This window comes from Schistocerca nitens, chromosome 2 (assembly GCF_023898315.1).
Source record: "Schistocerca nitens isolate TAMUIC-IGC-003100 chromosome 2, iqSchNite1.1, whole genome shotgun sequence".
In the NCBI taxonomy this organism is placed as follows: Eukaryota; Metazoa; Arthropoda; class Insecta; order Orthoptera; family Acrididae; genus Schistocerca; species Schistocerca nitens.
This window is the reverse complement of record NC_064615.1, coordinates 204,782,719-204,801,025: the sequence shown is the minus strand read 5'-3', so window position 1 is coordinate 204,801,025 and position 18,307 is coordinate 204,782,719. Positions and strand designations below refer to the sequence as shown.

Here is an 18,307-nt window from a genome sequence, read left to right as displayed (position 1 = left end):
TTTCTTGGCAGGTGGGACACAGCATATTATCTTAGATGGAAAGTCATTGATATATGTCGAAGTAATTTCAGACGCGCCTCAGGAAAATGTGCTGGAACCCTTGCTGTTCACACTATATACTGATGACTTTGTAGACAATATTAACAGCGATGCAGTTATCGATAATGAAATACTACATGGAAAAAAACTCCCTGCACAAATATTTAGTTGCGAAGTTGACTATGACATGCCACGCCCCAGGCAAATTGAGACAGTATTTGAAAGACGTGTGGGATTCATCACCAAATTCTGCCAGCGGATGACATCAAGGTTGAAAATAGTTGTAAACTAATAATAATGATAATAAACTCTTAACATCTTGTCCTCATGTTTTACAAGAAAATGTCTTATGAAATTGGCCGGCCGCGGTGGCCGAGCAGTTCTAGGCGCTTCCGGAACCGCGCGATTTCTGCGGTCGCAGGTTCGAAACCTGCCTCGGGCATGGATGTGTGTGATGTCCTTAGGCTAGTTAGGTTTAAGTAGTTGTAAGTTCTAGCGGACTGATGCCCTCAGATGTTAAGTCCCATAGTGCTCAGAGCAATTTGAAGCATTTTGTCTTATGAAATATGCGATGCACGAATTCAGGATCAGCGATGACCTCCTTTCAAGCAGAGGTAATATCATATCCGTCCGTCTGCACCATCACCTATTAGCAGCGCATGCCGTAACGTGTTACGAGGAACGCATCGGACGGCGCACCCTCGGCCCTGCGTGCCGGGGCGTCGGCTGCTGACGTCTTCAGGGCCGGACAGGTAGTACGTCATCGCCACAACTCAATGTACGAGTCATCGCTCACCATCGGGATGTCGATACACTCACCGTGGCGCGCACACAGAATACAATGCATATCACTTCCAACTTCGAGCACACTTTAATTGCTTTCCGATGTTACATACGAACACTGTTCACCGTCTCCCATCGCACTATGTCCTATCTATTCACAAAACCTCATTCGTCACCTACTGCACGCCGCACAAAAAAAATTAAAAGCGTTTGCTACCGTCTAAAAGCACATCGATTTGCTCATCTGTGAAACAGCATACCACTTACTTACAGTTATATGGCCGTTTTTTCTTTTTTGTTAAGAGCAGAATAAGCCTGTACAAATATGGCGTCTTATAAAAACAGACACTATTGCTTCAGACTTGCAGTACGACCATAGTTCGTGCTACTCATAGATGAAGTCTAACAAATTACCTATTGATAACAAATTGCTAAGCTGTATTACTTCTCTACTAATAACCATTTGTGTGTGTGTGTGTGTGTGTGTGTGTGTGTGTGTGTGTGTGTGTGTGTGTGTGTGTGTGTGCCACTGGCGGTCAATGGTTCGAAGAAACCACTCCGAAGTATTCGCCGTCAGTCACATTCGGCGATGGTACTAACAAATCTCTCCTCCATCCTCTCATCTTTTTATATTCTTCTTAAAAACAACAAAATTTTATTTATATTTCAACCTTAAATTATTGTTATTTTGAAAAGTATCATTCTTTGTAAGTGTTGTAGATAAAACAAAAGAAAAGAAAACTGTAAAAAGACGAAAAACGAAAATTGTAAGATGTACGACCTGTTTTAAACATCAGGTAACAGGTCTATAATTTCGTAATAAATAATAAATATTGATAAATTCCCCATTTCACAAAATGAAAGAGGTCATCCAAATTCAATTACAGTTTGCCTATGTAACAGCTATTGGCCCGTGGGAGTGGGGGGGGGGGGGGGAATAGATTTTCATTATTTCATATTCCTATCGAACGAAATTAAAATGTATGTGACGATGATATCACTCACATACACGTCTTTGCGTTTTGAACAGTTCATTTCATGACTACACAGGTCTCACTGGCTGTATGTGGGTGATGTCCTCCATCTCTAAGTGGTGATTTGAAGGAAAGATCATTAGGGTTTAACGAATAGAGGGCAAAGAAGGAAGTCGGCTGTGTCCTTTTCAAAGGACTCATCTCAGCATTTGTTTTGATCGACTTAGGAAAATCACCGACGAGCTCAACCTGGAAAGCTGCACAGGGATCCCTTCCAATGCCTTCAAAACCGCACCACCTCGCTCGGTGAGACGAAACGTGATACCAAGTCTTCCAGTACAACACAATCCTCGTAATATCAAGAACTCCTCAACTTGCTTTGAACGGAAAGACAGGAACAACAAACAATCTGGAACTACTTAAATTCAGTTACATGCTTGTTAGCCAGCCACGAAAACGTGCGCCAAAGGAGTGCTTAGGCAGGAGGCGACAAACAGGCGTTCGCAATTACACAAGGCAGACAACTGGTTGGCCCTTGGCCATAACCCGCATCCGTAAGGAAAATGATGTAAACAGTGCGACTTTTTTACGAGTGCAGCAGCTGTCGGCAGCGCGCAGCACTCCGCCGCGTCACGGTGACTGTGTGGGCTACCATTACGTTACATTAGGCCGGCCTGCCCCGAACTCTCCATCCCGTGCAGCAGCGCGCACCGTGTTTCTCCGTGAGGCGCGCGCGCGCATAGGCACGCCCCGCGTAGCGCACCTCCTCAGAGTCACCTATCACAATGGACGGCGGAGCACAGAGCCGTCGCCGCATAAGAAGCGAAGCACAATAAACAAGTCGCGGGGTAATGCCCGCTGCGAGCTGAGGTTACGGCGCTGCCTTCCGTGGCGCATTGTCGGACGCTGGGGCGGCATTCCACAGCCTGCCTCGCTCACTGTATGCTAAGTCCCGTGTTCTCCGCCCACTGGGACCTCCTCTTCCTGATATAAACACTCCCCCCCTCCCCCCCTCTCTCTCTCACTCACTCTCTCTCTGACAGGGACGAAGAAGAAGGTGGTGGTGGTGGTGGTGGTGGTGGTGTGTGTGTGTGTGTGTGTGTGTGTGTGTGTGTTTTATTTTGGTGCCTCCCGACAGAAATATTCTGTTTCTTTTCACGAAGTCGACTCTAGGTTTTGATTAGGGCGTTGGTACGAACCTCTGATAGCTTCCCCCCTAATGATAGTATCTGGTGTGCATAACGTATCAGAGAGGGCAAGTACCCTCAACTTCAAGAAGAACAAATTGTTTGTTGTTGTGGTCTTCAGTCCTGAGACTGGTTTGAAGCAGCTCTCCATGCTACCCTATCCTGTGCAAGCTTCATCATCTCCCAGTACCTACTGCAGCCTACATCCTTCTGAATCTGCTTAGTGTATTCATCTCTTGGTCTCCCTCTACCATTTTTACCCTCCACGCTGCCCTCCAATACTAAATTGGTGATCCCTTGATGCCTCAGAACATGTCCTACCAACCGATCCCTTCTGCTAGTCAAGTTGTGCCACAAACTCCTCTTCTCTCCAATCCTTTCCAGTACCCCCTCATTAGTTATGTGATCAAGCTTCTATTCTCTTCTTGTCCAAATTATTTATCGTCCATGTTTCACTTCCATACATGGCTACACTCCATACAAATACTTTCAGAAACGACTTCCCGACACTTAAATCTATACTCCAAGAAGAACATAACAATTCCAATACCAAAGAAAGCACGTACTGGCAGGTGTGAATATTACCGAACATTAGTTTAATAAATCATGGTTGCAAAATACTAACACGAATTCCTTACTGAAGGATGGAAAAAACTGGTAAAGCCGACCTCAGGGAAGATTGGTTTGGATTCTGGATTAATGTAGACAGACGCCAGGCAATACTAACCCTACGACTTATCCCAGAAGATAGGTTAATGAAAGGCAAACCTACGTTTATAGCATTTGTAGGCTTAGCGAAAGCTTTTGCAATGTTGACTGGAATACTCTCTTTGAAATTTTAAGGGTAGTAGGGCTAAAATAAAGAGTGTGAAAAGCTACTTACAACTTTTACGAAAACCAGACCGGATTTGTAACAGACGAGAGGCATGACAGGGAAGCGCTGGTTGAGTACAGAATGACACTAGGTTGTAGCCTATCCCTGATGTTAATCTGTCAATCTGTATAATGAGCAAGCACTAAAGAGAAACAAAGAAGAATTTGAAATACGAATTTCAATTCAAGGAGAAGAAATAAAGACTTCCAGGTTTGGCGACGACGTTGTAATTCTGTCACAAACTGCAAAGGACTTGGAAGAGCAGGTGGATGGAATGGACAGCGTCTTAAAAGGAGGGTATCAGATGAACATCAAGCAAATCAAGACAAGAATAACGGATGTAGTTGAATAAAATCAAGTGATGCTGAGGGAATCACATTAGGAAATGAGACACTTAAAGTAGCGGCCGAGTTTTGGTATTTAGGCAGCAAAATAACTGATGATCGCCGAAGTAGAGAGGATATACTAGAGAAATTTTTTTAGCATGGATTACATATTTAAGTGTCAGAAAGTGTGTTCTGAAAGGATTTGTGTGGAGTGTGCCCATGTACGGAAGTGGAAGACGGACGATTAACACTTTAGACAAGAAGAGAATACAAGCTTTTGAAATGCGGTGCTACAGAAGAATGCTAAAGATTGTATTGGTAGATCACGTAACTAACAAGATCCTGAATAAAATTGTGTACTGACCAGAAGAAGAGATCGATTGAAAGAACGCATTCTGAGACATCAAAGTATTTCTAATTTAGTTCTGGAGGGTAGTGTGGGGTCTAAAAGTCGTAGAGGGAGACCAAGAGTAAATACAGTAAGTAGATTCCGAAGAATGTAGATTCCAGTAGTTACTCGGCGATAAGGAAGCTTGCACAGGATAGACTAGCATGGAGATGTGCACTAAACCACTTTTCGGACTGAAGATCAACAACAACAACAACAACAACAACATGAACATCCACCCGGGTAGCCGAGGGCTCCAACGCACCCTTTTGCTCTTTGCGAGCCAGTCCAGGTTCGAGTCCGACCCTCGGATTAACCAAGAGTTCTAGTTCAGCCCGAATGTAGTTTTTTGACGGTTTAGAACATTCAACTAGGTAAATACCGGGCTGGTCCCCACGTCGCGCCTCAGATACAAGCTACGCAAAAATTTAGTAACCATCATCGCGCTAGAAAATAAGGTACACACTAGATGCAGTCAGATGGGGAACACACATTCTTTCTCGGGGGAATCGAGGCGTGTGCGGCTGGTCTCGGTGGAGGTTCGAGTCCTCCCTCGGGCGTGTGTGTGTGTGTGTGTTTGCCCTTAGGATAATTAGGTTAAGTAGTGTGTAAGCTTAGGGACTGATGACCTTAGTAGTTAAATCCCATAAGATTTCACACACATTTGAACATTTTTTGAATCGCGGCGTTAGCATGGGCATCAGGCTACGAAATTCCATTAACACTGCCAAAACCTACGTATAACAATGCCTACCACGTAGGGAAACGGGAAAATATAAAGCAAAACACAAAAAGGAGAAGAGCAACAATTATTATTTCCATGTCAGTTTACGTAAGACAGTTTGTAAGACTTTAAATTACGGCCTTGTGCTTCCATAACGCTGGATATTGAAGATTTCATCTGTGATATATTTTACTACGGCACACAAAGCCCATGGCTTCAGACAGTTTGCCACGGTCACCATTGATTTCCTTGGAACTTGGGCCCACAATAGTTATGAATTTTTTGAGCGACTCCAAGATGCCAGCAAATGTTGACTTTTATTCTGTTCTTCTACTGTTGTCAATTTCGGCCTTGAAACATCTTCATTTGTTTGTTATTTGACCATAAATCATTGAGTAATTGAAACACTATGCTCATCTTCTTGGGTTCGACAATGTCCTTGGTAGAAAAGAACTCAGGATGTGTGTAACGTCTCAAAAGAAAATGTCTCACAATTATTGCGATTCGCAATAAAATAGGCCGCGGGTGAAAAGACGCTGCACACCAAGTAAGGGCTCTTTGCATTGATGGTTTCTGGGGTATGGTACAAACTGTCGTCACCACATCGCTTGAGTTACATCGAACAGCGTTCATGGAAGTGATTCTGTGTCAGTAGGTTTTGTTCGAATGGGACATTAATTAAAACGGCAAGCCACGTCAACTGCACTTACTGGCCGGACGAAAATTCCCTCCTGACACACTCAAACGACGTGAATCACCACCTAGCACCAAGAGTGGTCTGGTCGCGCGCCAGTGAGACTCGTCGGCTGCATCTACCACGTATATCAGTGCTATTTATACGCGATGCATCTCCAGTTACAGTAGGGGAGGTGTTTAGTTCACCGGAAGTGAAGACTTATTTTCAGTAATGATAAATAGTGTTCGAATTGATGACGTCAGTATCTACTACTGTGGGCGACATGAGAAAGTATTATTTTTAGCTACTGACTGTCAAAATGAAATGATTTTTTGGTAAAAACATTGGTGGGAATAATAACTTCACCGCACGTTCATTATTGTTAGCATTGATTATTTAAACTAAATTCAATAAAGGTCTACAACGAGTACCTTAATGAAATCCTTAAATGAATTTTTACTTCCGGTACATTTGGAAGAAAAGGATGTAGAGCGAGGATTTAGAGGATTGTTTGGGCGCATGGCAGCAAGGTCTTCAGCGTCCGCTCAGTAACAGATTGAGACAGGTGTCAAGAAAATACTCAGAACAGTAAGATAAAACAGAACCTAAAACACAGGTAGCAAGCTTGGAAAAATATGGGACGAAGCATGTCGTCAGCAGTAAAACATGGACAACACAGGAAGAAAGTGGTAGAGGGAGCTAAAACAATATAGCAGATGGAAGTGGCTGGCTGACTGCAAGGAAAAAGGGAGGAGCCAGCCACTCTGCAATACTCTAAAACCTCCAGCCTAAAAGTTTAGGCCAGGAACATCAAGAGACAAAACACTCTTCAAACAGATTCTTTAGAATTGGTAACTTCTTAAAAAGGACAATTGTCCGAGTGAACTGCTATTCAATGTACTCATTTACGATCGATTATTGCGCCTTTCTGAAGTAATAGCTCACTACGTACTGCATATAGAGCATAACAGTAGGATTCGTTGTCATCTATATGCAAGGACGTAGCACTTCATATGCTACATCCTATCCCGATCACGTCATACTACACTCATATTCCTCACTGTGTGTGAGACCTGGCGTACATACGGTAACGAATCAGTGTACAGTACGACGTGATTACGATAGAAATGTCAGTATGAAACGATGTGTCATTGATTACGAAAGACCCTGTTTTATTATGCATATGAAATATGTACAGATGTATGACCCAAGGACCATACATACCGACGCACTACATAATTAGCTGCAACTGGAACGTTGCAGTCGTGACTAAATGAATGAATTTAGTAACCATACAGGTGGAAAATCTCATTTCCAAACGACTGCAGGACTGCGGAAGCAAATAAACAGAAAGTGCTCGATTTGTTCTTGGTCGTCAGTGTGCGATCCTTATGAGATAGAGCCGCGTTTCGTCTAGCATTCGTTTAAGGCGCTACAAGAGGGTCTTTGACTTGCTGACAGCCTTGCTTTCCATACATAGTTCGCCAACTGGGGTGCGGAGCGTTCATGTTGGTTGGCAATGGCCGCGGCGTTCTGCACTATATTTTAGTCTGAAAAGTGTCAGGGTGTTCACTGTTATCCTGATACTGTCGCGATGCCTGGTCCTATTCCTCGCCGTAGGCGCGTAGAAAGTGCTCGAATTCGCGGAACTCCACAAATACCGTCCCTGGAACCGTAAAGTCGCGCGGTCCGAGTAGCGGTCTGGTTAGAGAAACTCCGGCCGGCTGGCTCGCTCTACGTCACGTAGGGTAGAGGCTCCCGCCTTTCGCAGCCTGCCGATGCTAGGCGACGGATTGTCATTATAGATAGCGGGCGCGGGAGTCGGCAGTCGGCAATAAATAAATCGCTCCCCTCGTCCTGGAAATTGCTCGCCTGCCTGGGACGGACATTAAGGCCGCCGCGTCGACTCGGGGCTCCTAACGGCTCCTGGAGACGAACGGGCGACTGTTTCCTGGGAGCGGCCGCAAGGCTCTGGCAAGGCGCGACCGCCGTTTGGCAGCCGAGCTGCGGGAGAAAGCGGAGACATGGAGGGCGCGAAATTTTATGGCCGCCCGAGGACGAACCGTACAAAATTAAACACCAAATATGCAGTATCGGAAGGTAAAACAAATCTCGGTATCTTCCAAGAACGATTGCCTATCGAAGTTGGAGGGCTCCAAACGATACATATCAAAGTTGCGATAGTAAATCGATTATAGAAGTTTCGTGGCGCGTGTTACGAGTATGTTTGAAGGTATCACTACAGAACGAGGAAAGAGAAGCGTTAGAGCAGCACTCTCAAATTGAAAGGAGACGACTTACCTTAGTCGTCGTCGAAGTTATCGTCTTGTGACAGTCCGCGTGATGGATAAGCTGCAGGGACAAGTCCTTTTTTTCCCCATACCCAGGGTACACTCTGCCAATATCGCGTAGGAATATCGGCAGAGTGTCGCATGCGTCGACTTTCCCCTGCAAACGCAAGTTGTGAAAGTATAGGTACTGGAACAAATACAGATCGTCCCTCTGTCCTGGACGTCCTTTTTATGGTTGACTTGACAAGACTTCCACAGGCGTTCTATGTTTTGGGTATGGACACTGGCGTCATCTGAAGAGACAAACTCGACAGAGTGGTTCACAAATTCGTGCTCGAACCCTTCAGCTTTGAGACTCTAATATGACAAACCCGTCGGTGATGACTTTTGTTCCAGGCAGTATGAAATGCTTTATAAGACCCACTAAAGTCACCTTGTCTCGCGACAATACCCTGACAACGAAACACTTGCGTGACTCCCTTTCTATCCCACCAAAAACCCAAATATGATCTACTTCACTTTTAGAAGGTCGTCCTCTCTTAGTCTTTCGTCTATCAATGTGAGACTCGTCTACTTCCACTATTTATAATCACGAATCCAGCACGACACAAGAACTACGCTCGTCTGAATCGATAATTTTGAGGACTCGAACCACGTATTTTTCCTGATGCTGGTTCGCTTTCCACAAAGTCCGCAATGAAATTGCAACGGAATCTCAGCGTCCGCACTCCTCTTACGCAGTTTCACAGACTTCGCAGAACCATAGTCAATACAGTGTCTCCTATCGTCGTCCGGCCTAAGTCCATTTTTCCGGGAAAAAGTCAAACATTTGTCTACACTGCATATGCATGGAATTAGAGTTTTCCATGTGAGGCGATCCGCAGAAGAAACTTTAGAAGCAGCACAAAAAATTATGGCCGGAACGTAATGTACTCAAACTGAAGAAACAACGCAAAACTGATACAAATGACGATCACAAGTAATTTATCATAACGCGCGCCACCAGACTTCCATAATCGATTTACTATCGCAACTTCGATATGTATCGTTTGGAGCCCTCCAACTTCGATAGGCAATCATTCTTGGAAATTACCCACATCTCGACCTGCAAGGCAGTTGTTACCGACGGAATCGCAATTCAGTGTCAAATGAAAACCAAATTCCGCCCTAAAGCTGAGTCGGTTCGCCTTCATATGGGGCTTATAATTACTTTACATCCTATGCTCACTATTCCTATGCTACGATCATCTTTCATACTGTCACGTAGCATCATCAATAAAGAACCAGATACGATAGCAATAACGTCAGAAAAAACTAATATTTCACACTGAAGACACTAAAGTACACGTGGAGCTGAACCGTTTGCCTCAAAACAAAGTGCTAAAATGTTCCAGTAACTTCCAATAGTCCACAAATAACACCCAGAACCTTCCAGTAATTACAGAACTTAAATGATACGGAAGTGCTGGTGGCGGGCGTCGAACGGATGAACCGCACTTCCCCAGCCCGTGCCTATGATCTCTGCACCACTGTGGACGACTTACAGCAGCTGAAAATTTTTTCTGTTTGTTTCTATCAATAATTGAAAAAAAGGAACAATAAATGGGACAACCAGTAGACAAGATTACTATAGTACTACATTCTAGTGGCATGTTATTCAAACTTCCAATACTCAAATTGTGCAAATGGCTCTGAGCACTATGGGACTTAACATCTGCGGTCATCAGTCCCCTAGACTTAGAACTACTTAAAACTAACTAACCTAAGGACATCACACATATCCATGCCCGAGGCAGGATTCGAACCTGCGACAATAGCAGCAGCGCGGTTCATGACTGAAGCACCTAGTACCGCTGGGCCACAGCGGCCGGCAAAACTTCCAGTGCTATAGAAACAACAAGGCAATCAACATTTGAATATTACTTCTTAATTTCCGTGCTTGTTAAGAAAAATCTGAGAGAATGTCCATCAAATTATTTTTCTTCTACCTATTCTTGTTCAGTGCTTTATGTCCATCTTTATTCTTTTTTATTATTATTCTCCTGCACATAACGTTAACATATGAGCTAACGTCACAAACGTTGTACTTTTTTTGGTAAAATGATATAAAATGCACGTGTAATAGTTAAAATAGCGATTATGACCAAAATTAGTGTCTTATCACATCTAAAAGAGCGGTAAACACGACAACAGCAGCAGAAACTACGATTATAAAAAAGTATGTTGCATAAGACATTACCAACACTCATGTTATATTAGGCTACATAACAATATGAAAAGACCACTGAAGGTAACACACAAAGTGCTGTAGCATATGTTGGTAAAAAAGTTGTCTTTTGTCAGGTGCTAATTCTCTTCAATTAAAGTCAACAGGGAATTAGCGAGGCAGACCCGTGAATCCAGTTTTATCGTCCTGGATGAGAGCCTAGTGGAGGTGGTCCGCTACTGCTTTCCTCCGACCTGTTGTTAAGTATCACGTGTACGTGTGTCACGTGGTTGACTAATGATTGATTGTACAGAACAGTGTTGTCTTTGTGTTGTAGTGGATCAACAGCACCAAATAAAGGGATCTTGACGAAATCAAATTTTACTAGTTTATAACTCCATGAAATGACAAAATATGAAAGGTATTCACGAGAAAAGATACGAAACAACACAGTGGGTAAAACTGAAGTCTTATTTAAAAGTAATTACCACGGCTGAGCACAGCTGTTCAACGGTTTCACCAGCCGAACGATTCCTGTGTCTGTGACATGAGACCACTTTATCCTTCAGTTCCTCCGAGTTTAAGCGCTTCCCATTGAGATGTTTTTTTAGCGGACAAAATGTATGGAGGTTGTAGGGCAACACGTCCTGTCTGTAGGGCGAATGCTTGAGCTGCTCCCATTTGAATTTGGCCATTAGCTTTTGTGTGAACTTGGTGTGGACGCTCGTTATCGTGAGCAGAATCGCCCCTTTCGTGAGCAGCCAAGGTCGTTTACTCTTGAGTGGTTTCGTAAGGTACGGACTGTCTCACAGAAACACGTGACTGCTAATAGTTTTTCTGTGCTGTAGGAATTCGATGACTATCGGATCTGGGACGTCGAAAAAGACGACGATCATCATCTTACCTGCTGAGACCACAGGTTTGGATTTTTTATTGGAAGGTGACGGCGTATTTTCCTTCCTCCAGGTATATCACTACGTTGTTCCAAAGCGGCCTGCGCAAATTTCAACCGGTTTGGTTGTTGTGACGTTTCAAAAATGGTTCAAATGGCTCTGAGCACTATGGGACTCAACTTCTGAGGTCATTAGTCCGCTAGAACTTAGAACTACTTAAACCTAACTAACCTAAGGACATCACACACATCCATGCCCGAGGCAGGATTCGAACCTGCGACCGTAGTAGTCGCGCGGTTCCGGACTGAGCGCCTAGAACCGCTAGACCACCGCGGCCGGCTGTTGTGACGTTTCGTGCCTTTCCATTTGAACACTCCTTATAGTTAAATAAATAAACAACGTAACTTCCGAGAATGCTTCACGATATAACAACATCCGAATACAGCACAAGGTAGCCAGCTAAAATGACAGTAATTTGCCACACGTCGTTGCATGTTGCATTCGTGAATATATTGTACACAAACATTTTATCCATACATGTGCAGTGAAAATGTTTGATAATACAAGACTAGAAGTGGTTCTGTCCGTTGTAATACTTCTTAATGATACACGATTGGTGATTCGCTTTAGAATCTTATTTTGCAGTAAACTAATAATTACTGAAGAGTGACCTTCAACTGAAAGTAATATATTGCAAAGGAAAGCTTATAATTAACAGCAACTATCACAATGTTTTATTACGCTCTCTATGGGAGTTTCCATTCTTATGCAACTGCAGCAGGCGTGAACCTCATTACTTACGCGTATGGGGTTCATTGTAAGACTTTTCACGTGATACTGGCGAGAAGTATTGTTTCTACCATTACCAAAGGCGAATTTTTTAAAAAAGAAAAGAAAAAGCACCATCACTTGTACCGAGTGACGCGTTTCAAAACTTCAACTAACCAATATAGCGTTAACGAACGAATTATTTCTTTTGAGGAACGAATTTACATGTGACAGTCTTCTCGAGGTTTCAGCCGGATCTTCGGGTGAGACCCTGAATCTTATCGAAGCATAACCTTTACATGATTTTTAGCCAGTCTTGAAACAATGTATGACTTGCCCAGCGTTCTTTCGAAATCTGCTTCTTTATTTTCCGTATACACCTCTGCTCTTTCCCTGTCGTGGATATTGCCATTTTGAGGCCCTTCGTAACATCATAACGCAATGTTTTTCTTTAGTCATTATAAGAGGGCAATTACGTTACAATTAACGAAACATTTTTCTTTTCTGAGTAATGAATTTGGGGCTAATTGTTCATTTTCCTCCTTCCATTCCGAGAAAAACGCTTACTAGCAATCAACATTATTTTTTTAACAACACACCATTTCGCTACCGCAACTTAAAATTTTGCGCTACATCAATTGGCGCTTTGTGATTATGATGCTTAGGATGCGCAATTGACACACATTATTATTTCCTCAATTCAGATATTCACCTTTCACTCTTCGGTTGATGCGTAATTTCGTGCTTAATTACTTCACAGCTAACTCGATTTTTTTTTTTTAATATCACGTAACGACCCATCACTTCCTGCAGAAACGTTTCATGGTCTAACAGTAATGTGATATCAGGGGCGTTCTTTTTCCATAACACTGTTTCTTGACTTCACACCAGATCTATGTCACTAGACCGATTACTGGAGAGCTTATTTGTTCAGGATTTATTCGGTAATTTTAAACTAAGCTCATGCGTATCGGACACAACACGATAAAATTTCATGTCCACAGCGATCAAGCAACTCAACCCAACGGATTTCATTATAATTGAAACTGCTGAAGACAGTATTACATAGTAGCGCTGACAAGAGCAAGAGAGGAAAAGTATTTGTCAGTAGAAAGTTTAACTTGAATATGACTGTTTCAAGGGTCAGTTTCCTGCAAACAGTACGATCTTGATGAGTAGTGCTGTTACTGCTTTCGGCTTTTTTTAAAGAAGGAAAACATCGAACATGCCCTTTAATCACATGACATTGAGAAAGGCATGAATCAAGGCAGTCAAGTAAGTATGATCGAAAGTACGACCGTACAAGATACCAAACGAAATTTGTACATGTACTGACAATGTCTTGGTGTGAAGAACGCAGCATGCTATCGCTGGTTTAGTAACTACCGGTGTGCCCCAGGGAAGTGTGATGGGGCCCCTTCTGTTCACGTTATTCATTAATGACCTTCCAGAGAATATTAATAGAAACTTCAGACTTTTTGCAGATCACAGTTTATCGATAATGAAACAGTGTCTGAGAAAAGATGCACAGATATCCAGTCGGATTTTGACAGGATATCAAAGTGGTGCAGAAGATTGGTAGTTTGCTTTACATGTTCAAATATGTGAAACTGTGGACTCCCTGAACTCGTTCAAATACCTGGGTGTAGCAGCTCGAAGGGACATAAAATTGGACTATTATGTTGGATCAGTCGTAGATAAAGCAGGTGGTCGTCTTCCGTTGATTGGTAGAATAACAGGGAAATGCACACAGTTTGGAAAGGAGACTCCTTACAAAACATTCGTGCGACTCGTCCTAAAATACTGTTTAAGTGTGTGGGACCTGTACCAAATAGGAGTAACAGAGGTCGCTGAATGTATACAGCATGAATGGTCACAAGCTTGTTTGACCTTTGGGAGTGTGTCGCGCAGAGGCTGAAAAAACTGAACTGGTAAACGTTTGAAGATAGTCTACTTACTGTTTCAAGAATCAGCCTGAAGTGATGAATCAAGGACTACAGCATAAGACATTACGTATCGCTCCAGTAGGGATCAGACTACAAGATTAGATTAATTACAAGGCTGTCAGAGCCGTTTAAGCAATCACCTCCATAAGTGAATGAGACGGAAAGAAGCCTTGATAATGGTACAACGGAAAATAACGTCTGCCACGCACTTCAGAGTGGTTTGCCGATATTTTTTGATATAGCAGGACTATTCATGATGATCACACTTTTGCGCCAGGCGACGAACTGTATAGCAGATAGCACTCGGAACGTCACAATTTTGGCGCCGACAACCGCTCGTGACTACAGGGGTGATACTCCAGGGACGCTGCAGTACACTCAATTGCCGCAAGTGGTGGAATTGAAACATTCCTTTCGTCTTGAAGTTGCTTCTGTGCCGTTTCACGCAATGACACTCGCGGGGTCGCAGCCAGTATCCGCGCCCTCTTGCCGGTGTTCGTCATGCGAGACAAATGATTACTAGTGATTGCCGTTGATAATCACCGTAACAACAAAACGAGAAAACACTTTTTAAAATAACTCAAAAATAGCACGCTCAAATTTGCACAGAAACGATATTTATTTGTATCCGTGAACTGTAGTCGAACCTGTCATTCTTATCCAGCAACACCTGCAGCTAGCTAATGTCTCCACCCTCTGCTCTGAGCCTTTCTACATTCATTATTCCGTAAAATTCTCAGAGAACAACAAAAAGTACCTTAACACAACTGGACATCTACGCACACTTTCGAGTGTTAGGAAAGTAACTCCGTTGATCCTGAAGGATGTCCAACTCCCAACTACCGAAATTACAAGCACTTAAAAAAATAATCGCAGACTCCGCCTCAATGTTCGCGGCTTGCTCCTCAATTCCTCGAGGGCTCCCGGCCACTCTTCTACTCCGGGAGCTCCCAAACACTACACAAAATTGTTTAACCTGTAGGCCGTGCAGCTAATCCGAGTTAGAAGCAGAATGTAAGCACTGTCAGTACCCCTTCACTGCTGTTGCTGCTTACATTGTTTCTGTAAGATGCTGCCTCTTGGCTGGACATTAAGCACTTCAGCAAAGGGCATCATGGGACAATTACTCTCCGTAAGCTTGTAAGCCATCCTACTCGACTCGAACTGTCGTCCGTTCAGGACAAGGGAAAATCCAGTCGTCCTATAAAACTACGTCGACATGACTACTCTGCAGTTCCTACTTTACGTGACTGGCAGATGGTTCACCGAACCACTTTCACACTATTCCTCTACCGTTCCACCCCCCAACAATGCAATTTATCATTTCTCCTATTTTATTGCGATGGTCATTTCTTCCTATATAGGTGTGCACCGACAAAATGGCAGAACGTTTAAGACTGAAATTTCGTGAAAACGTATCGTGTAATCGAGAAACGCCTTTGTTTTAATGACTGCAACCGAACTCGCGTATCATATTTGTGACACACTCACCCCATTTCGCGATAGTAGAAAACCAGCTACCCTTCTCTGAACTGTTAAGGATCCCATAGTGCACAGCAATACTCCAGCAGAGGACGGAGAAGCGTAGTACAGGGAGTCTCCTTCCTGGATTTGCTGCATCTTCTAAGTCTTCTCCCAATAAAACGTACTCTTTGGGTCGAATGCCTCACAGTATTATCTAGTAGTAGAGTAGTTCATTATTGTTATCCCTAGGTATTTAGTTGAATTGACAGTCTATGGATGTTTGTGCTCCATCGTGTAACCGAAATTTACATTCTACCGTTTAGTACTCGAGTGGATGACCTCGCATATCTCATTATTTAAAGTCAATTGTAACTTTTTGCGTTGTAGAGGAACTTATGTACATCATTTTGCAATTGGTTTTGATCTTCTGGCGATTTGACTAGACGGGAAATGACAGCATAATCTGCAAACAATTTAGAGGGCTGCGCAGGTTGTCTCCCAAATCGTTTATAGAGACTAGGAACAGCGCCTATAACACTTCCTCAGAGGACGCCAGATATTACTTCCGTTTCAGTCGACTTTCCGTCAATTACTACTAACTGATTTTTCTCACAGAAGATCACGAATCCCGCCGTACAACACAGATGATACTTCAAAGGCGCGCAATTTGACTATAGGGTGCTTTTGAGGAATGGTGTCAATAGCTTTCTCGAAATATAGAAATGCGGTATCTATTTGAAGCACCCTGTTGATAGCACTCATTACTTCAAAAATGGTTCAAATGGCTCTGAGCACTATGGGACTTAACATCTGAGGTCATCAGTCCCCTAGAACTTAGAACTACTTAAACCGAACGAACCTAAGGACATCACACACATCCATGCCCGAGGCAGGATTCGAACCTGCGACCGAAGCAGTCGCGCGGTTCCGGACTGAAGCGCCTAGAACCGCTCGGCTACCGCGGCCGGCGCACTCATTACTTCATGAGAATAAATAGCCACTTGTTTTGCACAAGAACGGCGTTTTGTGAATCCGCGGTGTGTCAACAGATGGTTTTTCTCCTTCAGGTCAAACAAAAACCGGCTTCCCCCTGCCTTCAGAAACTGGCTGAGGCGACTAGAACACCGAACAGGGCTAGCGTACCTAGGCCGCTAGCAAAAGATACGCTACACACTGAGACAACGGTGCCTAGAAGAACATAAACGTGAAGTAGACGCATAGAAAGATGACGTCCGACCTATTCTTGAACTGTATACAGTTTCGAGTGACAGGTACTCACCTTGCGGTGGGCGTGTCCTCGAGCCCTGGCCAGGGGCGGTTTGGGCAGCGGCTGCAGGTAGCGCGAGGGGTCTTCAGCCAGCGGGCAGTCGTCCGGCTCGTCGCAACCTCCATCCACTCGCGCCGTGATGTGGCCGTTCATGTAGACCCACACGACAGGCATGGTCGCGACGCGCTCTGCCTCAACACCGCCACACGGGCAACATTACACGCACCGCCCCACGAACGTATATCGTATGCGAGGCACGCACCGCGTGGGCACCGCTAGCACACACAAAACACTCCGGGGACAAACCGAACCGCGCCTCTGTCGGCACAGACGACGACGAATTACCCGCGCGCCGAAGACACTCCGGAGAGGCGGACTCGCTTCCCTGTTGCGGCAATAACACTCGACGCTCAAAACGCTCCGGCCGCTGAGGTAACGAAGAGGCGCTGGCGACACGGCGGAGAATTTCAGCCGCACTGTGTTCGGGCGCGGGCAGAGAAAATGTTTGCTCCGCGCCGCGCCGGGCCGGGCCGCACTCGCTAAACAGCTTTCTCCCTCTCGCGCCCGATAGCTGCCGGCTAAGTGCTGAGGGGAGTGGCAGCGATACACCGGCCGGAGAGGCTCACTTCACTTTCTAGATAGCGGTGCCGCACGGGCAGGACTCACGGAAGACGCGCCGGAGGAGTGCGTCGGTCGCGGCGTCTGGCGGCTAACTGCGGCGGCAGGGTCCCTCCCCGAGGCGACGGCGACAGAACGTGGCGTGGCTCGCATCCCGATGGCGGGCGCGTGTGACCGGACAGCCAAGCGGCGCGGACAATGCCAGCCGGAGCGGCCGCCGCCGCGACGCCCAGCCACTGGCTGACGTCAGCGTTACTCACGACTTTTCCGGCGAAACCAGAGGAGGCGCCGCCTCCCACTCCGCAGATGGTTGCGCCACCTGGCGGCCGGCCGCGCCCCCGCAATCAGCCTGCGGCTTACGCCAAACACTACTCCCCCGCTGCCGCACCGCCTAGCCGGTGGGCGCCTGTGGCCGCGACGCTGCCTCCGCTCCTGTGACGGCCTGGACCTAGCACACGTCGCCCCTTCATCTACATTTATACTCCGCAAGCCACCCAACAGTGTGTGGCGGAGGGCACTTTCCGTGCCACTGTCATTACCTCCCTTTCCTGTTCCAGTCACGTATGGTTCGCGGGAAGAACGACTGCCGGAAAGCCTCCGTGCGCTCTCGAATTTCTCTAATTTTACATTCGTGATCTCCCCGGGAGGTATAAGTAGGGGGGAGCAATATATTCGATACCTCATACAGAAACGCACCCTCTCGAAACCTGGACAGCAAGCTACACCGCGATGCAGAGCGCCTCTCTTGCAGAGTCTGCCACTTGAGTTTATTAAACATCTCCGTAACGCTATCACGGTTACCAAATAACCCTGTGACGAAACGCGCCGCTCTTCTTTGGATCTTCTCTATCTCCTGCGTCAACCCGACCTGCCCCTTTTAGAC

The 18,307-nt window shown here is 45.0% G+C and overlaps 1 protein-coding gene across 4 annotated transcripts in view; it reads right to left on the bottom strand.

The window, feature by feature from the left end:
• Positions 1 to 18,307, bottom strand: part of LOC126235908 (uncharacterized) — a 634,203-nt gene that overhangs the window by 317,369 nt on the left and 298,527 nt on the right. For 2 of the 4 annotated variants that reach the window (XM_049944855.1, XM_049944856.1), the window contains exon 1: positions 16,819 to 17,532. The exons of the other annotated variants lie outside the window; for them this stretch is intronic. In XM_049944855.1, coding sequence (XP_049800812.1) covers positions 16,819 to 16,980 — 162 coding nt within the window. In that variant the 5' untranslated portion in view covers positions 16,981 to 17,532. Of the gene's footprint in view, positions 1 to 16,818; positions 17,533 to 18,307 lie in introns of those variants that run through there. 4 annotated transcript variants of the gene reach the window in all.